General features: G+C 39.3%; 1 protein-coding gene and 1 long non-coding RNA gene across 2 annotated transcripts in view; one reads left to right on the forward strand and one right to left on the reverse strand.

Annotated features, from left to right (window-relative positions):
• spock1 (SPARC (osteonectin), cwcv and kazal like domains proteoglycan 1) overlaps positions 1 to 22270 on the reverse strand; it is a 311022-nt gene extending 288752 nt beyond the window's left edge. Inside the window, exons 1-2 of the mRNA XM_062990558.1 lie at positions 22170 to 22270; positions 19882 to 20058 (exon numbers count right to left, since the gene is read on the reverse strand). Of these exons, the coding sequence (XP_062846628.1) occupies positions 19882 to 20055 (174 nt within the window). The 5' untranslated portion in view covers positions 20056 to 20058; positions 22170 to 22270. The remainder of the gene's footprint in view (positions 1 to 19881; positions 20059 to 22169) is intronic.
• Positions 14119 to 16141, forward strand: LOC134307737 (uncharacterized). Its single transcript, XR_010010143.1, has 3 exons — positions 14119 to 14215; positions 14807 to 14921; positions 15661 to 16141. It is a non-coding gene; the product is annotated as an uncharacterized LOC134307737 (long non-coding RNA).
• Positions 22271 to 26160: the final 3890 nt, after the last annotated feature.

The raw sequence follows: 26160 nt of genomic DNA on the forward strand, positions 1-26160 counted from the left end.
ATATATTTTAAAATAATTTTATATTGTGTGACAGGTAATAATCATGTAAGATCAGATAAATCACACAGTGTAAACCTCTCAGCAGGCAGATGGAATTGGCTGCTAGTCTGCTGGGTGGAAAAAGACCTGACTAAAAAGGGGGTGGATTCTTCAACGCTGTGTAAGGACTCTGGTTAGTAGCCTGAGGCGCCTGTACAGCAGTAGAGAAATGCGGAAATTAGTGCGTGACTCTCCAAGTGCCAGACTGGCCTCATGTGCGAATCCACCAAAGTATGGGCTAAAAAAAAGGGGTCAGTGGACAGCGCACATGTCAGGCAGGGAGGGGGAAATTTAATCTGCTTGGATGTGATTGGGGTGGATTCACTGGGAGAAAAAGGGATAAAATAGACAAATAAAATAGTATAAAAACAGAGCTCGGCTGGCTATATTTCTTTTGCCACCCTAATATTACAAATAAAACCATGACCAATTTCCTCGCTAAATGACTTGCATCCAGAAGAACACAATCTGGTACTGTACCTGTAAGCAATATAAAAATTCTGCCGAATGCACCTTTAATAGTAATGAACCCTAAATTTAAAATTTAGAAAATAGTTTAAATCCTTATCATTAGCTTTAAAATATAGTCCAGGTGTGACGCAAGATACTAATCCACATTGTTCCTAAAATTAATTCCTAAAAGAATGAAGCAACTTACACTTCTGCATATATGAATCTAGGCCCATCTGTGTTGTGATGCAGAGAAGGTTTTTTTGCGTAAGCGTATCAACCAGAGGCTCACAAAAGAGCTGATGTGCACCCAGTCAAAATCTTAACAATGCAGTACACAGATCTGCAGTGCTGTGCATGTAGCAACTGCTGACTGTTTAAGTTGGGACTGTTTAAGCAATAAGGACCAAATACATACAAATCAGACCTAGTGCAAAGGAAAAAGACAGATGTTGGACAAGATGGCACAGCTTGCAAAGAATTTTTAAATTTTTTTAAATGTGTTCTCTTTGGTAGTGTCTACAGTGTTCGAAATCACAAACATTCTTTCAAATGTAAGATTTTAAAATACAGTGGTACCTTGAAACTTGACATCAATTGGCTCTGGGACTGGTGTTGAGTTTAAAAGGCATTGATTTTCAAGGTTTTTTTTTTTCCATAAGGATGTTTGGTAAAAATATAATAAACCTTTACTTCTTTATTGTTTCCTTATGCTTCTTAATTGTGGAGATGCTTAATCTTGGAATACCATATTCCGTTCAGTAAAGGCGCATTCACATGAGAAGTGACAAAATAGCTAAAGCCATGCGCTAAACAAAGCGGCTGGTCATTGCTAATTTGAAATTAAATGAATACACTTTTTTGAAAAGGCTGAACACGTTAAATTAACGTTAAACGTTAAAAAACTTTCAAATACTTCAGGTTTAGGGGACGTCGAGTTACAAGGTACCACTGTACTGTAAAAAACAACCTTTCCAAGAGTTGAGTCTTTCATAGATGCAAAAGGATAACTCCACATTAATGCCCATGGTTTTAAAATAGAATGTCCAACAAGGTCACAATCAAGTGTCCACATACTTCTGGCCACATAGTCAACCTGATCTTTTCTAAATAAAACCTGTAATTTACGTCATACACACTACACAGATTAAAATAATGACTCTAATACGCTGCTTTTAAACTGGATATACTGAACATGATTGCTCATTGCTGAAGAGAAGATTTTCCCTGACAGCTCTTCAGGTGTTCATGATTTAGAAAAATCAGATGTTGAGCAACAGCTGTTTTTACATCTACCTTTGACATTTCTTCACTTGGAGATGTGTGGGTGTGGAAAAAAAGCTGGTAGTGATCAATATGTGCATAAAGAAGAGTAATGAAAAACAAGGACGCGAAATGTCATCGATGCAACTGGTCTCCACCAAGGACGGATAAAGGATAGTCTGGGCCCCTGGGCAAAGAGTTGGTAAACGACTTCTATGGAAGTCAAGGGCCCCATAGCAGGGGCCCTCGTGATCAAGGGACCTCTAATGGTATGCCCTGCTCTTCTCTAGGGCCCCCTGGTAGGGGCTCTCATAACCAGGGCCCTCTAAAAATATGCCCCCCTCTTTCCTAGGACCTCTAATAGCCAGAAGTCGAAGTCAGAGCAGTGCCACAACGCCTCATCCATTTTCATAAGGGGCCCAAAAGCATGGCTAGGGCCCCCAAAAGCATGGCTAGGGCCCCCAAAAGCATGGCTAGGGCCCAAAAGCATGGCTAGGGGCCCCAAAAGCATGGCTAGGGCCCCCAAGAGGCCCTGGGGTCAAAGTCCCTAATAGTCAGAGGATCCTTAAAATGGAGGGCCCTCGGAAATAAAAATATATTGTATCATAAATGTTGATAGGCATCGCAAAATGTTTTGGGCCAGGGCCCCCCCGGGGCCCCCTGAACTCAAGGGCCCCTGGGCGCTGGCCCCACTGGCCCGGTCAGTAATCCAGCCATGGTCTCCACACTACTACAGTGGCAATAGCTCTTCCTTAAATCTCAGTAGGTTGGTGAGTGACATACAAGCCAGTTCCATGGGGTGTTTAGCATCCAAAAAGAAAACAAACAAAAATTCAGATCTGACTCTTGCCATTCTGATTGCGAAACAAGTGTCCACATACTTTTGGCCTTATGGTCAACATGCTCTTTTTAAAATAAAACCTGTAATTTACATCATACACACTACACAGATTAGAATAATAACTGTAATACACTGCTTTTAAAATGGAATTACTAAACATGATTGCTCATTGCTGATGAGTAGATTTTCGCTGGCAGCTCATCAGCTGTTTATGATAAAAAAAAAAAAACGGTTAGAAAAATCAGATGTTAAGCAACGGCTGTTTTTACATCTACCTTTGACATTTCTTTACTTGGAGATGTGTGGGTGTGGAATAAAAGCTGGTAGTGATCAATATGTGCATAAAGAAGAGTGATGAAAAAACAAGGATGCCAAATGTCATCGATGCAACTGGTCTCCACACTACTACAGTGGCAATAGCTCTTCCTTAAATCTCAGTAGTTTGGCGAGTGACATTCAAGCCAGTTCCATGGGGTGTTCAGCATCCAAAAAGAAAACAAACACAAATTCAAATCTGACTCTTGCCATTCTGATTGCGAAATAAGTAACAATGAGACAATCAAGTGTCCACATACTTTTGGCCACATGGTCAACACAATCTTTTAAAATAAAACCTGTAATGTATGTCATTCATACTACACAGATCTGGATAATAACTCTAATGCACTGCTTTTAAACTGGAATTACTTAAAGTACTGATTTAAAATAAAAAGAAGAATCAGATGTTGAGCAACAGCTGTTTTTACACTTCCTTTGACATTTGTTTACTTGGAGATGTGTGGGTGTGGAATAAAAGCTGGTAGTGATCAATACTTGCATAAAGAAGTGTGATGAAAAAACAAGGATGCGAAATGTCATCAATGCAAATAACTTTGGCCACATGGTCAACATGCTTTTTTCAAAAAACAACCTGTAATTTACGTCATACATACTACACATACTGCTTTTTTATGCATTTTCAACCTTTTTCTCCTGATTTTTGACGTGTCCAATTTTTACCCAATTGCGTCATGCTTCCTCTCTATTGGTGCTGACCTCCGCCCCGATTGAGGAAAGCCAAGTGACACACGTCCCCTCCGACACGTGAGCCAATAGCTGACATAGCATTTTTTTTTTCATCTGCACGAGGCGAGTTCCTACGCAATCAGCCTTGTGCACAGAGAGCCACACCCTGATCAGCATTATTCCTCTACTCCGTGCAGACGTCATCAATCAGCCAGCAGAGGTCGTAATTGCATCAGTTATGAGGTCCCTATACGGCTCCCCACCCTGTATGAACAACAGCCAAACATGTAGCCACCCAGCCCAGACGGATGGCAGAGCTGAGATTCAATACGATGTATTCGAAATCCCAGCTCTGGTGTGCTAGCGTATTTTACCGCTGCGCCACCTGAGCAGCCACACACTGCTTTTAAACTGGAATTACTGAAAGTGATTGCTCACATGGACACGTGACTGGAAGCAAGAAAGAGCATTAACGTTATCTCATTTGTTCAGAATCATATAATGTACCCGGTTAGCTAAATACCATGCAACTGCCAATTAAGTGCCCCTAAACCGAGGAAATGTCAAAGAACAAAACAGACTGATTAACAAGAACCCCAGTTCATTTCGAAAGGTACATGATATTAATGAGCAAGACATGAGTGTTCAGTTCATGAAAACACATTCCTAATTTAGACCACTGGTCTGGGTTGCATTTGTCTTGTGACTTACTAGAAATGCTAACGGCACCAAGAGGTTGAGAAAACAACTGTGAATAGAAATCTGACCTACATGCCTTCCAAACAAACTGATCCAATAAAACAAACCCAAGAACACAGAAATGTTCCTCATAGAATTATCTCTCAACAAACAGTTCTGTTCATTTAAATGAACCCCAACCCATTTAGCCACTAGGGCTAGCCAGGTACATCTAACTATCCAATACTGGCATATTGTTATGATCTAGCTAGTCCTAAGGATCTTGTAGAAGATTTGGTTTAAGTGAGAGTGGGAATAAAGTTTTATTAGGGCAGAAACAAACTAAAATTGAATCCCGTATGCCTCATTACACCTAATGAAGGTAAGGCTCAAATTAAAAACAGCAGTTAAAATTAGTCTAATTAGTGCACACACTGTGTAGATGTGGATTAAAACGCAGCTAGAAAGAAACCTGTGTAAGTAATGTCTGCAAGACCAGAAATCACCATGTAACGTCAGTTAAGTGTGAAATGTGTTGGAAGTGTGGTTCAGTGAAACAATGAATTAAATATAAAGAAACATTGTTAAGTATAAACTGCAGACTGCACTTCAGCATTAAAATAAATCTTTGTACATATATTAAAAAATACATTAACAAGTAATTATTAATTAATTCATTAAAAGTCTAAACATCATGCTGTCACCTGTCACGAGACAGGTTGTGCCTCACCACTGAAGCCTGAGGTTAAGCCCTGCAGAAATAAAAATTAACCCAAGTCCAGGATGCTTTACCAAGGTAGAACAATATAGCAAAAAAATAGAAAGGGGGCCTCCAACCATCAACTGACTTAGCACAGTCATTGACAATTTTGTATCTCCAATTCACCTCACTTGAATGTCTTTGGACTGTGGGAGGAAACCGGCGTTCCTGGAGGAAATCCACGCAGACACAGGGAGAACACACAGACTCCACACAGAAAGGACCCGGACAACCCCACCTGGGGATCAAACCCAGGACCTTCTTGTTGTGAGGCAAGAAGTAAAGGCTGTGTACCTCCCCCGGTTCAGTTGTGATGGCGGAAAAGTGCTGCAATGTCATCTGAGTTCAGTAAAAAAAATAAGATAAAAGCATGCTGGCATCCTAAATCAGCATAAAACAAGACCAGTATAAAGCCTGGCATCATAGTTCCAGAGAAAAGCAGGGTTATCAACAAAGGAGCTGGTGAATCTGTGAGGGAGAAACCATGATAAACAGAAATACTTCCACCTGGAGCTACACTTGTAGGCAGCTGCAGACTAGTGGTTAAGATACTGGACTAGTAATCGAAAGGTTCAAGCCCCACAACTGCCAGGTTGCCACTGTTGGGCCCTTCAGCAAGGCCCCTAACTCTCAATTGCCTAGACAGTATATTGTCACTTGGATAAAAAGCATTTGCTAAATGTCAAAAATGGAAATGTACACTTAACAAGGCTGAGGTGTCAGTTAAGAGAAAGTGGCATCAATCATGAGCGCCTCCATGCCCCCTCTGTAGGCCAAATTTAGGAGAGCAGAATGACATGATTCCATATCAGAGCCACGTCACGAATCTACATAGCCGTCATTTATATGAAAAAATACCAAAAAGTACATGGGTACATCCAAAATATCCAAGAGAACTGAATCAAATAGTACCATTTATTTGAACCATTTATTTTAAAGACTTGGCTTTGTTTATTAAGGATTCAGATCATGTTGTGCATGTGTTGGTAACTAGATACAGTGGATATAAAAAGTGTACACACCCCTGTTACAATGCCAGGTTTAATGTAAAAAAATGAGATCAAGATAAATCATTTCAGAACTTTTTCCACCTTTAATGTGACCTGTAAATCTCAATTGATAAACAAACTGAAATCTTTAGGGGGAAGAAGTTAAAAATAAAAAAAATAAAATAGTGTGGTTGCATAAGTGTGCACACCACCCTTAAACTAATACTTTGTTGAAGCACCTTTTGATGTTATTACAGCACTCAGTCTTTTTGGGTAGGATCCTATTAGGCTCCAGTGGGGCCAGTAATAGCTCAGTGGATAAGGTACTGGACTAGTAAACAGAAAGTTGCCGGTTCAAGCCCCGCCGCCACCAAGTTGCCACTGTTGGGTCCCTGAGCAAGGCCCTTAACCCTCAATTGCTCATCGTGTTCCGCTCATTATGTAAGTCGCTTTGGATAAAAGCATATGCTGAAAATGTAAATGTAAAATATTAGCATTGCACATCTTGACTTAGCAATATTTGCCCACTCTTCTTTGCAAAAAAGCTCCAAATCTGTCAAATTGCGGGGGCATCTCCTATGTACAGCCCTCTTCAGATCACCCCACAGATTTTCAATTGGATTCAGATCTGGGCTCTGGCTGGGCCATTCCAAAACTTGAATCTTCTTCTGGTGAAGCCATTCTTTGGTTGGATTTGGATTTGGATGTATGCTTTGGGTCGTTGTCGTGCTGAAAGATGAAGTTCCTTTTCATCTTCAGCCTTCTAGCAGAAACCTGAAGGTTTTGTGCCAACATCGACTGGTATTTGGAACTGTTCATAATTCCCTCCACCTTGACCAAGGCCCCAGTACCAGCTGAAGAAAAACAGCCCCACAGCATGATGCTGCCACCACCATGCTTCACTGTGGGTATGGTGTTCTTTTGGTGATGTGCAGTGTTGTTTTTGCGCCAAACATACCTTTTGGAATTATGGCCGAAAAGTTCAACCTTGGTTTCATCAGACCATAACACATTTTCCCACATGCTTTTAGGAGAGTTCAAATGTGTTTTTGCAAAATTTAGCCGGGCTTGGATGTTTTTCTTCGTAAGAAGAGGCTTCCGTCTTGCCACCCTACCCCATAGCCCAGACATATGAAGAATACGGGATATTGTTGTCACATGTAGTACACAGCCAGTACATGCCAGAAATTCCTGCAACTCCTTTAATGTTGCTGTAGGCCTCTTGGTAGCCTCCCTGACCAGTTTTCTTCTTGTCTTTTTATAAATTTTGGAGGGACGTCCTGTTCTTGGCAATGTCACCATTGTCCTATGTTTTCTCCACTTGATGATGACTGTCTTCACTGTGTTCCATGGTATATCTAATGCCTTGTAAATTATTTTGTACCCTTCTCCAGACTGATGCCTTTTGACAATGAGATCCCTCTGATGCTTTGGGAGCTCTCTGCGGACCATGGCTTTTGATGTAAGACGCGACTAAGAAAATGTCAGGAAAAGCCTACTAGAACAACTAGAACTTATTTGGGGTTAATCAGAGGCACTTTAAATGATGGCAGGTGTCTACTGATTCCTATTTAACATGAGTGAGTTTGAATGTGATTGGTTCATTCTGAACACAGCCACACCCCCAGTTATAAGAGGGTGTGCACACTTATGCAACCACACTATTTTAGTTTTGTATTTTTTACTTCTTCCCCCTAAAGATTTCAGTTTGTTTTTCAATTGAGATTTACAGGTCACATTAAAGGTGGAAAAAGTTCTGAAATGATTTATCTTGGTCTCATTTTTTTACATCACTAAACCTGGCATTTTAACAGGGGTGTGTACACTTTTTATATCCACTGTATATAGATAACTTTAATAATCCCATAGGGAAAGTCAGTTTCAAGTCCCCCCCCCCCCCCCCCGACTTTAGCGTATTCAATTACCCAATTTCATTACGCCACCCTGGTTGAAGAGAGCCGAGACTAACACACGCCCCCTCCGACACGTGTGCAGTAGCTGACTGCATGTTTTCACCTGCACGAGGCGGATCAGCCTTGTGTACAGAGAGCCACACTCTGATCAACACATTATCCCTTGACTCTGTGCAGGCGCCAGCAGAGTTCGTTTTATGCATTAGTAATGAGGAATCCCCGTCTGGCTCTCACCCTGTATGAACAACAGCCAATCGTTGTTGATGTAGGCGCCCAGCCTACCGGATAGCAGAGTTTGAAATGTCAGCTCTGGTGTGCTAGCGTGTTTTAGCACTGCACCACCTGGATGCCCTAACTTCCAAGTTTTTTAATTAAAAAAAAGTCAATTCTGACCTTCACTACATATCAAGTCTCATTAAGGCTGGCAGGTAATCTTGTAAAACTATAAACTAGGAGTTAAATCTGTATTTAAAATGCACTAATGCCGATCATCACTTTCTGATAAAGCTAATCTTTATTTTAGGAAAGCTAAGTTGACCACCTGCTTTCATAAACCCAGTGATTGATGCTGCCCACATTTAGCAAGAAGACACTATTATTGCTATCTGCTGATAAATAACAGCATCACCATAGAAACTGAATAAACTGCTTTTGCCTGCTTGTCCTGGCAATATGAGGCATCATTAAAAATTCATTATTTTGAAAAAAAATATTAGTGAAATGAGTAAATAATTAAATAAAATGGTAGTAACAAAAAATTTTGTTTGTAAAAGCTTGTAAAAGTAGCTGTCCTTGTTTTAATGGCCTGTTATTGCACATTTGGCACAATGAACAAGTTAAATCAAACATGATAATAATGCCTGTAATGTACACTGATCAGCCATAACATTAAAACCACCTCCTTGTTTCACTGTCTATTTTATCAGCTCTACTTACCATATAGAAGCACTTTATAGTTCTACAATTACTGACTGTAGTCCATCTATTTCTCTACATACTTTTTTTAACCTGCTTTCACCCTGTTCTTCAATGGTCAGGATCCTCACAGGACCACCACAGAGTAGGTATTATTTAGGTGGTGGATCATTCTCAGCACTGCAGTGACACTGACATAATGGTGGTGTGTTAGTGTGTGTTGTGCTGGTATGAGTGGATCAGACACAACAGTGCTGCTGGAGTTTTTACATACCGTGTCCACTCATTGTCCACTCTATTAGACACCTCCGACCTAGTTGGTCCACCTTGTAGATGTAAAGTCAGAGACGATCGCTCATCTATTGCTGCTGTTAGAGTTGGTCATCTTCTAGACCTTTATCAGTGGTCACAAGACGCTGCCCTAAAATAGTAAGTCTAAAGATTTGTTTAACAAGATGAATCTAGGGTAGCACAGTGGCACAGTGGGTAGCGCTGTCGCCTTACAGCAAGAAGGTCCTGGGTTTGAATCCCTGGCTGGGCGAAAAGGGTCCTTCCGAGTGGAGTTCCTGTTCTCCGTGTCTGCATGGGTTTCCTCCAGGTGCTTCAAAGTCATGCAGTCCGGCCAATTGGAGCTGCTAAAAATTGCCATAAATGGGCGCTCAGGTGGTGCAGCAGTAAAAAACATACGCTAGCACACCAGAGCTGGGATCACAAATACATTGTATAGAATCTCAGCTCTGCCATCCGGCTGGGCTGAGTGGTCACATGAACAACGATTGGCCTGTTGTTCATATACATATATATATATATATATATATATATATATATATATATATATATATATATATATATATATATATATATATAATACCAGCACAACACACACTAACACACCACCACCATGACAGTGTCACCGCTGTGCTGAGAATGACCCACCATCCAAATAATACCTGTTGTGTAGTGGTTCTGTGGAAGTTCTGACCATTGAAGAACCATATGAAAGGGGGCTAACAAAGCATGCAGAAAAACAGATGGACTACAGTCAGTAATTGTAGAACTACAATGTGCTCCATATACCATATAGGAGCACATTGTAGTTCTACAATTACTGACTGTAGTCCATCTGAGCTGATCATGAGTCATGATCGGTCAGCTGTTCATTATTAAATAATAGTCTGATTCCAAGTTATTGCTGTTTTTCTACCCTGGACATTTCTGGAATTAAGCTGCACATGTTAGTTCAATTAAGAAGTCCATGAAAAGCACAAATTCGGCTGATCCCAACAACAACAAAAAACTATGTAGTCCAAGCAAAGCCTCACCACTACAAGGAAAGTTTACATTTTTAGAATAAAAGAGGTACCCATAGAGACTGCTATTCCACAGGGCTTGTTCCTGTGTACACTCACTGAGCACTTCATTAGGTTCACCCGTCTAGTATATACACGTATTGATTATTTTACAAGCTGCACCTACAATACAGAAGATAAGCCCTTAAATGGGTTTTAATAATGGTGGTTGAAAACCTCCCACAGGTATTTAGGTCTGGTGACTATAAACACATTTGATATGCATTAATTTCACACTTATCAAACCGTACAGTGACCCCTCGTGCACTGTGGAATGGGTCCCATCTCCCATGAAATTGAAAAAATGTTCTATTATATTGATTAAGTGACTGGTCAGAATAAAGGTACATTGATTTGCAGTGACCCATGTGAGGGGTGTCGACGTACAGCCTGGGGGCTGAAACCACTTTGCAAACCAGTCGAAAACAGTCTGATCACAGACCTCTATATACACCGATCAGCCATAACATTTAAACCACCTCCATGTTTCTACACTCACTGTCCATTTTATCAGCTCCACTTACCATATACAGTGAGGAAAATAATTATACCCCTTACAAAGACTTGAACAGTCTATAATTTTTATGGAAGGTTTATTTTAACAGAGAGAGACAGAATATCAACAAAAAATCCAGAGAAAAAACATTAAACAAAAGTTATAAATTAATTTGTATTTAATTAAGGGAAATAAGTATTTGATCCCCTATCAACCAGCAAGAATTCTGACCCCCACAGACCCCCATGAGGCACACAAATTAGTCCTGTCCCTGTATAAAAGACTCCTGTCACAGAATCAGTTTCTTTCGTTCAAATCTCTTGACCACCATGGGCAAGACCAAAGAGCTATCAAAGGACGTCAGGGACAAGATTGTAGACCTGCACAAGGCTGGAATGGGCTACAAGACCATCAGCAAGAAGCTTGGTGAGAAAGAGACCACTGTTGGCACGATCATTCAAAAATGGAAGAAATACAAGATCACAGTCAATCGCCCTCACTCTGGAGCTCCATGCAAGATCTCACCTGGTGGGGTAAGAATGATTCTGAGAAAGGTGAGGTCAGCCCAGAATTACATGGGAGGAGCTTGTCAATGATCTCAAGGGAGCTGGGAGCAGAGAAATGCTGGATATGACCCCAAGAACACCATCCCCACCGGGTATTTCTCTGCCTCCAAACACGGCGAGTGGAGTTGATGAATTCTTGCTGGTTGGTAGGGGATCAAATACTTATTTCCCTTAATTAAATACAAATTAATTTATAACTTTTATTTAATGTTTTTTTTTCTGGATTTTTTGTTGATATTCTGTCTCTCTCTGTTAAAATAAACCTTCCATAAAAATTATAGACTGTTCAAGTCTTTGTAAGGGGGTAAACTTACAAAATCAGCAGGGGATCAAATACTTATTTTCCCCACTGTAGAAGCACTTTGTAGTTCTACAATTACTGACTGTAGTCCATCTGTTTCACTGCATGCATTGTTAGCCCCCTTTCATGATGTTCTTCAATGGTCAGGACTCTTCCAGGACCACTACAGAGCAGGTATTATTAGGGTAATGGATCATTCTCAGCACTGCAGTGACACTGACATGGTGGTGGTGCGTTAGTGTGTGTTGTGCTGGTATGATTGGATAAGACAGCAGTGCTGCTGGAGTTTATAAACACCTCACTGTCACTGCTGGACTGAGAATAGTCCAGGCTAAAAAGGTATGTAGAGAGACAGATGGACTACAGTCAGTAATTGTAGAACTACAAAGTGCTTCTATATGGTAAGTGGAGCTGGTCAAATGGACAGTGAGTGGTGGTTTTAATGTTATGGCTGATCAGTGTGTGTGTGTCTGTGTGTGAGTAGATATACGTTCAGAACCACACATGCAGATAGAAAATAACCCAAATCTGTTGGCAGCCAGGACTAGCATTTGTGTGCAGCTCAGCATTCTTCTGATTGTGGGTTGCACTGCAGATGGTACTGCGAGTATATTTTTGGCAAGGCTCAACGGTTAAATGTTAAATGTAGGTCTTTATATATAAATGTACACAATATGGCCAAAAGTGTAGTGACACCCCTTCTAATGATTAAGGTCAAGCATTCCAGCCACTGCCATTGCTAAAAGATGTATAAAACAATTCTTTAAAAGTTCAGTGAGAGCCATATCCCCTTCTAGCATAACTGTTCCCCTGTGCGCAAAGCGAGTTTGGTATGGAAGAACTACACTGGCCTGCACAGAGCCCTGACCTCAACCCCTATAAGCACCTTTTTATCCAGCTTCAATGCCTGACCTCTTATTGAAACATGAAGGCTGTTATAGCCACACATGAGGGTATCTAATGCCCATTGTTTTAAAATGGAATGTTCACCATCATCATGGTCACTGTCCACATACTTTTGACCATGTAGTGTAGATTTGATTTTCTTAAATGAGAAAGTTTCAACTAATACCAGGCTGTATTACATCATTCAAATTGTGATGCATATTTAATTTTATTTATAGGTTTTTTGTGCCAAGTCTGGTATGAGGACGAGATCCACTGTGGCGACCCCTAAATATGAGAGAAGCCGAATAAAAAAATCTGCCCATCAGAAGAAGGAATTTCAACTACCCTGCTTTAGGGCAATAAATAGGTCCACACTGTGCCAACAATAGATCCTTCACAAAATAACAGAGCGATTAAACTCCCTCACAGAAGGGGTCAAGCTTTCTGGCCTGGATAGTTCTCATGGTGAACACCACACATGTACTCGCCCACTTGTGTGACTCATCTGACCATACTGCGTTTCTCAACATCTTGAACCAATGTCTGTTTTTGCACCACTGACCTCGCAAACGTGCAGTTATCATTTCTAATAAGAGGTTTATGCATGATTGCTATTCTATCTCTCTCTCTCTTTGATTGTCTTTGTTTGTTGATTGACTGTTCATGCCTTGCATTGCCTTTCTGTTTTTGTTAAATATGACACTAAAGCAAACCACTGTAATCATCAAATATGTACTTTCATACACAATCAACCACACTGCTGCCTATGAATCTAAATGCAGATGTCTTTTTAATTAACTTGAAGCTATCTTTGTGACTGAAGCTCCTGCCATACACCGATTAGGCATAACATTATGACCACCTCCTTGTTTCTACACTTACTGTCGATTTTATCAGCTCCACTTACCATATAGAAGCACTTTGTAGTTCTACAATTATGGAATGTAGTCCATCTGTTTCTCTACATACTTTTTTAGCCTGCTTTCACCCTGTTCTTCAATGGTCAGGACTCTCCCAGGACCACTACAAAGTGGTCCCAATTATTTGGGTGGTGGATCATTCTCAGCACTGCAGTGACACTAACATTGTGTGTTGTGCTGGTACAACAATGCTGCTGGAGTTTTTTAACACCTCACTGTCACTGCTGGACTGAAAATAGTCCACCAACCAAAAACATCCAGCCAACATCGCCCCGTGGGCAGCGTCCTGTGACCACTGATTAAGGTCTAGAAAATGACCAACTCAAACAGCAGCAATAGATGAGCGATCGTCTCTGACTTTACATCTACAAGGTGGACCCAACTAGTTAGGAGTGTCTAATAGACTGGACAGTGAGTGGACACGGTATATAAAAACTCCAGCAGCGCTGCTGTGTCAGATCCACTCATACCAACACAACACACACTAACACACCACCACTATGTCATTGTAACTGCAGTGCTGAGAATCATCCACCACCCAAATAATACCTACTCTGCACTCAAAAAACTAAACTCATGCTGTTGTTGCTTTTACTCGGGTTTCTTTCATTGAAGTAACTTAACAAATTTGTGTTGGTGAGTGAAACTTGAGTCAGTTGTGTTGTTTCTATTAAATACAGTTGGGTTGTCAGATTGACTTAATATGTGCATGTTTGGTCAATGCAACACTGTGAAGTAAACTCAACAGGCTTCGTTACTCTCTACATCCGGGGCATTCGTGGCTGTCTGTGAGCTCTCTTCAGCGAGGCAATTTTCTTTTGGAGGGAAGCTGTGCAAGTGCGGTGAGTATTTGTCATATTTATGTATAATTCTGAGCTGTAGTAGCTGTTTTATTAACAGCGTTTTGTATGATATGGGTCATTTTGAAAAGCGAAACCTCCCTGTGTAAACAGATACCAGACTAGTTAGCCTATTAGCAAAGTTAGCATTAGCGGTTTTCAAACGCTCAGTTTGCACTTGGAATTCGCATTTAAAGTATTTTAAACCATTTCGGTCACATCCCAGTGCATGTTGTAACCTCATGTAATGTATATTTAATTTTTATATCCAGTTACTTATATTTTTCGTGCATTGTGTGAATCGCCAACAAAGCTAGCGCTACTAGCTAGCAGCATTAAACAGGTCAGTCTTTTCTCAATTTTGAGAAACGTTAATGTTGTTAACGGCAACGTTGTGCATTTTATTGATAATGCAGTTGAATTAAGTGTCTTCAAAAGCATCCAAGATGCAAATGGTTTATGTAGCTTAATGAACTGTGTTAGCCGTTTAAGCCGAGTCCACTTTGGCAGTTTTATTGTAATCTGAAGTTATACAAAAGTCGCTTATTTTGAGGCAACGCAACAGTTCTGAGTGAATTGGACGATTTCCCGCAGGACAGACACTACGCATGCTCAGAAGCTCTTCTAATGAATGTGGGATGGCGAGGGATGAGAGCTTGGTAAAAAGCAGTGAGATTGAGAATCGAGCTACATCCGAATACTTATCTTAGTAAGTATGTCTTTCTAACATAGTTTGTTAAGTGAATATGTGGTTAGACTTTGATATTGATAGTTTTAGAGTACATTACCCGCATAATTTTAGACTCGGCACACATTAGCTAGCCTATGTTAACTAGCTTGTGAAAACACTATTGAGCTTTTCAATTACAGCTTCCAAATATACATTATATGGACAAAAGTATATTCACATTATACTTCTCTATTATAACTCTCATCCTGGCCTTAATCCTTATAAATTGTTACCTTGTCAGGTATTAATGTAATACAGAGTGTAAAATTGTGCTTGTTTTGTATGTTTTCTAGTTTCAGCTCTTTTCTAACCACAAGTTTTGTGAAGGTGTTTTGTGGCTCTTTAGTTATGGTAAGTATAATGCCATCTTGCAAATTATTGATTAGAAGTATTTAGCATAACTTATAGACCATTGAAGTTGTCATTCTGTAATTTATGACTATTTTCTCTATGAGGATTTTTAAATGGGGTTTTAGTAAATCACCTCTATCCCTCCCTGTTTAGGACAAAAATGTTCCAAACCTGTGCTTTCATAGTAAAATCCCATCTTACTTACTAAAATTTTTTTGCATTTTTTGAAGATATAATTTATAAATTTTACAGTTAAGTTTCTCAAATGTAACTTTTTGTAATAGTTTCATATCCATGGTTGACAACAGATTTTTTTGTTTTGTGGTGTGCATCTTTTAGCTAAAGGTATATTTGTTCTGTTTTTGAGGATGTTGAGGAAAACCAGGAGATGGAGCAGACAATCCTAGGAATATTTGCCATAAAGCAGGAAGGTGCAGAACCCACAGATGAGGTGGAGGATGTTAGAATTATCATTGAAGGTGTGGAGGTGCTTCGTGACCTTGGTAACATTGCAAATGCAGTCGCCATTTTATTTGGCCTCATGTACTCCCTGGACTTGAGCTACCCAACAAAAAGTACACATTTGAGGTTCTACAAAAAGTTGTGATGGAACTGGATGGCAGACATCTCTCAAGAAAGGCTCAAAAACAAACTGTTTGAAGGGACAGTGTAAACATCACATTGCAAGTTGCAATGAAGGCTTGGAGCTAAAAAAAAAAAAAAAAAAAAAAATGTTGGATCCATATGTTGAACTGTTATGTGTTGTAGGGAGTGGCATGGTCTTAGTTTCTAATGATTGATGTCTGAATGTTTTAACAGACTTTAGAATGTTCATAAAAGAGAGCGAGGATAAGCGTAGCAATTAAAAACTACTTGAGAGTTTGCATTTTTATGTCTGTTGGAGAAAGGGGAAAAAAAACTTTAAAGTAGAGATTACCAGAGAATGGCATGAAAATTTTTTTGAGGATGTTGAGGAAAACCAGGAGATGGAGCAGACAATCCTAGGAATATTTGCCATAAAGCAGGAAGGTGCAGAACCCACAGATGAGCTGAAAGATGTTAGAATTATCATTAAAGGTGTGGAGGTGACCTTGGTAACATTACAAATGCAGTCACCATTTTATTTGGCCTCATGTACTCCCTGGACTTGAGCTACCCAACAAACCTCAAGTACACTTGATGATCTCCGAATGTTGTGATGGAACTGAATGGCAGACATCTCAAGTGCAAATGCAGTCGCCATTTTATTTGGCCTGAGAGGGCAATAAGGTATTTCTTGAAAATGTAGCAGGAATACAAGGGTAAGAAAAACCTTATGGTTGACATACGGCGATATAGAGTGAGCCTGGAGTGAAAGTCACGAGCACCAAATTAACATTCAAATTTTACATTGCTGTTTGTGATCTGTTTAGCATGACATGTTGGTTTAAACATGTGCTGTTTTGATGAAGTTCTGGCTGTTCATCAATCATCAGTAATGTACAATTTAATTTGGTGCTCATGACTTTCACTCCAGGCTCACTCTATATCGCCGTATGTCAACCATAAGGTTTCTCTTACCCTTGTATTCCTGCTACATTTTCAAGAAATACCTTATTGCCCTCTTATTCATGCCATTCTCTGGTAATCTCCACTTCAGTTTTTTTCCCCTTTCCAACAGACATAAAAATGCAACCTCTCAAGTAGTTTTTAATTGTTACTCTTATCCTCTCTCTCTCTCTCTCTCTCTCTCTCTCTCTCTCTCTCTCGTGAACATTCTAAAGTCCGTTAAAACATTCAGATGTCAATCTTTTGAAATTTTTCAGGGTTTCTTTTTTTTTACACCACTGAAGGTGAGGAAAGAAAAAAATAGGAATTTGTTTACTTTATTATTATTATTTATTTTATTTTGAAGTACACTATATTGCCAAAAGTATTCGCTTGCCTGCCTTCACACGCATATGAACTTGAGTTCATCCTGAAAAACTTACCATATAGAAGCACTTTGTAGTTTTGCAATTACTGACTGTAGTCCATCTGTTTCTCTACATACTTTGTTAGCCCCCTTTCATGCTGTTCTTCATTGGTCAGGACCCCCACAGGACCACCACAGAGCAGGTATTATTTAGGTGGTGGATCATTCTCAGCACTGCAGTGACACTGACATGGTGCTGGTGTGTTAGTGTGTGTTGTGCTGGTATTAGTGGATCAGACACAGCAGTGCTGCTGGAGTTTTTTTAAACACCTCACTGTCACTGCTGGACTGAGAATCATCCACCAACCAAAAATATCCAGCCAACAGCGCCCTGTGGGCAGCGTCCTGTAACCACTGATGAAGGTCTAGAAGATGAGTGACTCAAACAGCAGCAATAGATGAGCGATCGTCTCTGACTTTACATCTACAAGGTGGACCAACTAGGTAGGAGTGTCTCATAGAGTGGACAGTGAGTGGACACGGTATTTAAAAACTCCAGCAGTGCTGCTGTGTCTTATCCACTCATACCAGCATAACACACCACCACCAAGGCAGTGTCACTGCAGTGCTGAGAATCATCCACCACCTAAATAATACCTGCTCTGTGGTGGTCCTGTCCCCCCACATCCTGACCATTGAAGAAACATATGGGCTACATTCAGTAATTGTAAAGTACAAAATGCTTCTATGGTAAGTTTTTCAGGATTAACTCAAGTTCAAATGGGTGTGAAGGCAGACAAGTGAATACTTTTGGCAATATAGTGTATTTTCTATGTGGCAAATTACATTGGTTTATCATTCATATGAATATTGTTTTTTGTTTACTCTAATTTAAAATTGTTCCAATAAAGTGTTTTTTTTGTTTTTTGTTTTTTTTTACAAACTAAAACTGTTTGATTTTACAGTTTCCTGAAATTAAAAGTTTTTCAAAAGTTGGAAAGCTTAAGTTTTTGGTTTGTGCAAGTGATATGTGTGTGCCATTAAAAGTCAAACAAGTTTAAGGTTTGTTTAAAACATTTGTGACAGTTCTGCTAATGGTTGTTAGACTGAAAGGCTGACCATTTTGTATATTTCTTTCATTGTTGCCAAATCCCCCAGAATTAGTAAGTCCACTTAAAATTACTACCATTGTTGGAATGAAAACCATTTAAGTAAAACAAAGTTTAGTAGTTTCCCCACTTGTTTAAACCAGTTAATTAACCAGTTGGAAATACAAAGTACAGTTAGTTTTACTAAATTCAGTTGAGTATCGGAGGTCCAACAGTTATGTTACGTTTACATAAGTGAGTTAAGTTAGTACAATGAAATATATTTCTGTTGTCATTAATCAACACAATCAAGTAAAGCAAAAGAAAAATAATTTTGTTGAGTTTATGTTTGTCAGTTTAGTTAGCTAGACACAGACCTATTAATTAAAACTGAGCTAACCATATTAGAGTTATGTTGGTTTTACTTAATACAGTCACATCGGTTTTACTTAATATAGTTATGTTGGTTTTACTTAATAAAGTAATGTTGGTTTTACAAAAGTTAGGTATTTGAAGCTTATTAATATGATTTAATTATATCTAACACAACTCAGTTAGGTGGAAATTGTTGACATAACTGGATTAAGTAAATCCAACGAATTATTTTTTTGAGTGTGTAGTGGTCCTGTGGGGGTCCTGACCATTGAAGAACAGGGTGAAAGCAGGCTAAAAAGGTATGTAGAGAAACAGATGGACTACAGTCAGTAATTGTAGAACTATAAAGTGCTTCTATATGGTAAGTGGAGCTGATAAAATGGACAGTGAGTGTAGGAAACCAGGAGGTGGTTTTAATGTTTCGGTGTATGTACCCCTGTATTTAACCCTCATTTGATGGCAGATTACCTATTTTTCTATCTAGCTATTTATTCCAACTATGCCTTCTTAGCATTTTATATGCCACGAAGAATACCATGCATTTAAATGTTTAATTATATCATTACATTCTGTATGTTCATCCCCACATATGTGTGGGTTTTCACCAGGTTCTTAGGATTCTTTCCATCTCCCAAAAACAAATAGGCATGAACTGCCTGCATTAAGTTACCCTAGGTGGGAGTTAAAGAGTGGCTAGGTGAGTGAATAATGCCCCATGATGGACTGACAACCTGTCTACCACATGCTCTATGTTTCTGAGTAAGGCATCACTCAATCCACTGCAATCCAGAGGAAGAACTGGTTATGAAGAATAAATAGGATACGTGTCTGGAAGCAACCGCAAATGTTATATTTCTCCATTCACCTATTTGAGTGTCTGTTTTCTATGTGAAAAGTAAGGGTCATGGTGGATCTATCTCTATCAGGAGACACTGGGTGTAAAACAGGAATACACCCATGCATTCACATTTTCACAAATGAGCAATTAACAACAAGCAGTCCACCTTCTGCAAGTTTTTAGGTGGTGGTATGAATCCAGAATACCTGGTTACAGGATACAGGTGGATACAAAAACAACATGTGAACACAGCCAGTGACTGGTAGCAAGAATCAAACCCACTTCACCAGGACCCATGTTCCTGTGTAGCACCCACTCTGCTCATGCATGGTGAAGGTAAGTGAGCGTGTTACAATACTTTTGAATTATTTATAGGAAACTACGAACACTCACATCACGGAATTTACTCCAGTACTTCTCCTTGTCGTATTGGGACACGCCGCTCACCCACTTGTCCGTGTCGGCTGGGTTCTGGTTCTGACTGGTAGTGTGCTGGTTGTTGATGGCGCTCGCTGCCTCTGTGCGCAGCAGTACAGCGCTGATGGGTAACAGTAGCACATACAGCATCGCCTGCAGGAGTGAAGAGAGACCCGTACATAATTAAGCACAACTGTGAACATCAATCAATATAAATGGAAATTGGCTTAGTACACGATAGTGGCGAATAACATTTGTTTGCATTTCTTTTCACAATTAGGCTTTTGGTATGTTTATTAATGATTTACAACATGGTATTAAAAGACACTGTATTAACACCTTCACTTGAACACAGTAAATCCAGCAGGCTTTCATAGGCACTGAGAATGAGTGATGTGCCAATTCTTTGAGTCGACTCTTAGATGAACATTAGGAACCAACTCATTTGAAAGGGCTATTTTAGGGCAAGTTATAAAACTCTTTCTAAAAAAGCTTTCGCATCATGAATGGAATAAAGACCATTAAACTGTTTAATATGCCGACTTTGTGATGCAGGAGTTTTTAAACATTTTAATAAATAGTTAAGCATTAGTCATTATAAATGTAGATTTAACACTATAAAAAAAAACTAAGTATGTATTCAAAATTCACCTTAAGTCATCTTACTCTGCACTTCTGGATGTGAAGTAAGGGGTTTTACCTTAAATCCTAAAACGTGTGAAATTATTCCTACAAATAGTGCAATTTTAGGGATGTTTCCAAAATAAAAACTACAGAGGTTAATCAATAAGATAGCATATCATATAGATGTCCTTATGATAGACTTCAATTCCACTCAGTTGAAACTATACAAGTCCCATTATGAGACCCTACTTTTGGAAGAGTCCTTTTTTATTGTCTGTAACCCAACCCCTTTATTTCAATTACAATAAATGAATACACAATCTTATTTTAACCTCTCCCCCTTACTCATCTTTTTCCCTCTTTCTAGTTTGCACTACTCTCAAGCTCTTGCACTCTTTCTCATTCTTTATGTGCGTTGTTAAAATATGGCCTTTGTACATTGTTAGGGCGGCACGATGGCTCAGTGGGTAGTACTATCACCTTACAGCAAGGAGGTCCTGAGTTTGGTTCTCAGGCGAAGCAATCTGGGTCCTTTCTGTGTGGAGCTTGCATGTTCTCCCTGTGTTCTCCCCACAGTCCAAAGACATGCAAGTGAGGTGAATTGGAGATACAAAATTGTCCATGACTGTTTGACATTAAAAATTAATAGGCTTATAGTAAGTAAGGAACACAATTTTCTTGAAAAATAAATTCTCAAATCTGTCCACAAGATTTCTATTTTCCTTATAACCAGTGCTATTTTAATGGTATTTATTACAATTTGGGGGTTATGTTTCATACTCTGTAATTTTCTTAAGCATGATCCATACATACCATTATAAAACTATCAACAAAAGGCATTGTTTTATTGAATACACAGTGTTCTTAAATACACTTACATTGATCCTAATATTGCCCAAACACATATAAGACATGGAAATGTGTTTAGGGTGTGGTTGAAGTTGCTTTTTTAAACTGTTAAAGCAATTAAGGAATTAACAAAGTAAGTGGATTAAAGTTTTAAGGGTCAATTTTCCCATGTCAAAATATACAAATACCCTGTACAGTTATGCCATTCGGGTTCATAGTGATTATGTTTTGTAATTATTGTATATCAAAATTGAATGTAGGCTTACATGTACTGTTATATTCGTTACTATACAGTTATTTATGCTGATCATACATTTACTTATTTATTTATCACAAATAATACACGTTTTGCAAATAGGGGATCGAGGGTAATGTGTTAACCATTTAAGTTAAACATATACAAATTATAAAATGTCATGATTTAACTTTTTGGAGGAAAAAAAACTGATGCTGAACGAAGCGCCATTTAGAGCCAAATGAACCGACTCTTATTAGTCTATGTGAATCTTAGACGATTCACTCACTGATAAGCCAATTACTACTGCGAATCTTGGTATGTAATTTACAGTAATATGTGTACGTATATAAAGGTATATAAAGTGGGATAAGAATATGCCCATGCTCAGGCTTTGAGGATGAGATAGTAAAAAAAAAAGTGCAGCGCAGTGAATGCATGAGAACGTATTTTACATGCGCACAATCAGAGGAGCGCAGTTATAATCCCGTGGTTATGTCTAAAGCCCCGATGCTGCCCATCACCAACCCGCTTCATACCAGCTCCTCTCACTTACCTTGGATGGCACCTGCTCTGCTCTGGGATGCAAAGATAAAGTCCAAGTTATGAGGTGTGGAAAAACGAACGCAGTCCTGAAGCTCAATGCGAGTATCCGACAAAGCGCAGGTGCAGGTAATAGCGCAGCTCTAACGAGCGCAGCAACACAGACGCGCAACTGAACGCCTGACTGAAGCGTCTCCTCCCAACTGCTAACACTTCCGCTCCTGGCTCCTCCCCCTGCTGTAATTCTCACAAACACACTCTCACACTCTCTCATCTCACTCTCGCACCCCGACTCTCAAACTCTGGCAGTCCTCTCCTACACTTTCTCTCACACTTTCTCTGATATATTCTCTGACACTACTTTCAGCCTCTCACATCATGTCTCTCTCACTCCTGTTTTCCTTACACATTTTCTCTCACACACCTACTCTCGAAGTCTCTCACACACTGTCACACTCTCTCCCATTGTCTCTTGCTCTCTCACAATCTTGTTTTAACCTCTCTCTCTCTCTCTCTCACTCATCGTATTCTCTCTCACTAGTTTACACTACTCTCAAGCTCTTGCACTCTTTATCAATCTTTGTGTGTTGTTAAAATATGGCTTTTGTACATTGTTAGGGTGGCACAGTGGCTCAGTGGGTAGTACTATCACCTTACAGCAAGGAGGTCCTGAGTTTGGTTCTCAGGCAAAGTGATCTGGGTCCTTTCTGTGTGGAGTTTGCATGTTCTCCCCGTGTCTGTGTGGGTTTCCTGCAGGAGCTCCGGTTTCCTCCCACAGTCTAAAAACATGCAAGTGAGGTGAATTGGAGATACTAAATTGTCCATGACTGTGTTTGATTTTAAAACTGATGAATCTTGTGTAATGAGTAATTACCTGTTCTGTCGTGAATGTAACCAAAGTGTAAAACATGATGTTAAAATCCTAATAAATAAATAAATATGTATATTGTTAATATATGGCTACACTTTTAACTAGCATTTGTGGATACAATAATGAATTGTGTTTATTGCAAATGGTTTGTAGAATTTCTGGGCCCATGTTGTTGTATCCATCGTGGAAGTATTCTATTTTTAACGAGATTGGGCAAAACATTGAATATTTCAAATTAATTTAATTGTTTTTGTTTAAATACAGGTCAAAATTTGATTTACAAATCACTGCTTTGGCGGCACGGTGGCTAAGTGGGTAGCACTGTCGCCTCACAGCAAGAAGGTCCTGGGTTCGATCCCCAGGTGGAGCGGTCCAGGTCATTTCTGTGTGGAGTTTGCACATTATTCCTGTGTCTGTGTGGGTTTCCTCCCACAGTGCAAAGACATGCAAGTGAGGTGAATTGGAGATACAAAATTGTCTAATATTGTGTTCGATATAACCTCGTGAACTGATTAACTTTGTGTAATGAGTAACTACCATTTCCTGTCATGAATGTAACCAAAGTGTAAAATATGAAGTTAAAATCCTAATGAAACAAACAAATCACTGCTTTAATTTTTATTTGTATTTTACATAGTGTCCCAACTTTTGTAATTGAATTTGAATTTTGTGGTCAGGGAATTTTTAAGGCCCGAAGAGAACCAAATTACATGCATTTGGATTTTGGGACAAAGGGTAAGTCCAAGGCTCTCACATTATTAAGTCCAAGGTTCTCGCATTATGTCTCTTACAATCCTATTTTCCTTACATATTTTCTCTCGCACCCCTACTCTCTTACACACTGTCACATTCTCTCCCATTCTCTTGCTCTTTCACACTCTTCTTTTAACCTCCTTCCCTCACTAATCTTATTCCATCTCACTATGTTTCTTACAATTTCCCTCTCACACTTTTGCACCACTTTTAATCTCTTGCATGCTTTCTCATTCTTTCTGTGAATTGTTAATATATGGCCTTTGTTAATATATGGCTACACTTTTAACTAGCATTTGTGGACACAGTAATGAATTGTGTTTATTGTAAATGATTTGGGCCCATGTTGTTATATCTATCATGGAAGCATTCTGTTTTCAAAAAGGTTGGGCAAAACATTGAAAATCAATCACAAACTTAATTTAACCTCTCTCCCTCACTCATTCCATCTCGCTTTTTGCACTACTCTCAAGCTCTTCTTGCACTCGTTCTCATTCTTTATGTGCATTGTTAAAATATGGTTACATTTTTAACTGGCATTTGTGGGCACAGACTCTCAAAGTGTCACACACTGTCACACACTCTCACATTGGCTCTTTTACAATCTTGATTGAACCTCTCTTCCTCACTTATCTTATTCCCTCTCATTAGTTTGCACTACTCTAAAACTCTTGCACGCTTTCTCTTTATTTATGTGCGTTGTTAAAATATGGCATTTGTACATTGTTGTATTGAAAGTGATTTGTGGGATTTTTGGGCACATGTTCTTACATCCACCATGGAAGCATTCTGTTTTTAAAGAAAAATAAAATATCTTAAATTATTTGTTATTTTTGTTTAAATACAAGTCAAATTGGTTTTCCAAATCATTGGTTTAATTTGATTAAATGAAGGCCTAAAGGCAACCATCTACATGCATTTGGATTTTGGGACAAAATTTAAGTAAGTTTAAGTCCAAGGCTCTTGCATTATTAAGTCCATGGCTCTCGCATCATGTCTCTCACACTCCTACTTTCCTTACACATTTTCTCTTGCAGCCCTACTCTCACACTCTCTACCATTGTCTCTTGCTTTCTCACACTCTTCTTTCAACCTCTCTCCCTTACTAATCTTATTCCCTCTTACACATGCCCTTGCTCAAAAAGCATGTGAGTGAGCACTGTATTGTGCTGTGGATTTTATTTTAAACGGTAGAATGGTCATTTAACACATCAATCTACACCTAATCACCCACTATGTTTTTGTTTTTTTTCAATTAATAAAAAAATTTAAACTTGACATTTCTAATTCACAAAACTATTTAGACCCTTAGTAGATCATTGGAATACAAGGATCTGTGAACATGAACTGCCATCTTCAGGTCTCTTCACAGATGTTTTTTGCTGTATGTTTCAGGTCTGTGTCGTGTTATAGATAGATTTATACAGATTTATAGAGAGACAGGTGAATGGATAGATGAATGGACAGCCCACTCGGCCAGAGCTATGTACACACCTGACTATTAGCTAGTTGAATATTCCATAACAGAACAGTGGGGTGGCACAATGGCTCATTGGGTAGCACTGTCGCCTCACAGCAAGAAGGTCCTGGGTTCGATCCCCAGGTGGGGCAGTCCGGGTGCCTTCTGTGTGGAGTTTGCATGTTCTCCCCATGTCCGCATGGTATTCCACCGGGAACTCCGGTTTCCTCCCACAGTCCAAAGACATGCAAGTGAGGTGAATTGGAGATACAAAATTGTCCATGACTGTGTGTTCGATTTAACCTTGTGAAATGATGAATCTTGTATAATGAGTAACTACCCGTTCCTGTCATGAATGTAACCAAAGTGTAAAACATGATGTTAAAATCCTAATAAACAAACAAAGTAATTCTAAGTAACCAATCAACATTCTGCATGTTTGTAAGGGGTGTAAGAAAGCTGGAATACCCATACAGACATGGGGACATGCAAAACTCAATACAGACAGTGACTGGAAGTGGGTATCAGGGTTCACCACTCATTTTCCTAGACCATCTGTTATTTCCACAGACAACACCTGACCATGCGTAAAACTCCTAAAAACATCTAAAAATAAACATTTGTTGTAGCTATTGCTAAAATCATTTGTGAACACCAGCTTATCAGATACATCTATGGACATTCAATATTATTGAACCAGGCCAGCCAAATTTAGTTCTACTCCTCACGTATAGGGTATATTTCTCTCATATATTCTCTGACACTACTTTCAGCCTCTCACATCATGTCTCTCTCACTCCTGTTTTCCTTACACATTTTCTCTCACACTCCTACTCTCAAAGTCTCTCACACACTGTCACACTCTCTCCCATTGTCTCTTGCTCTCTCACAATCTTGTTTTAACCTCTCTCTCTCTCTCTC

This window comes from Trichomycterus rosablanca, chromosome 1 (assembly GCF_030014385.1).
Source record: "Trichomycterus rosablanca isolate fTriRos1 chromosome 1, fTriRos1.hap1, whole genome shotgun sequence".
NCBI lineage: Eukaryota > Metazoa > Chordata > Actinopteri > Siluriformes > Trichomycteridae > Trichomycterus > Trichomycterus rosablanca.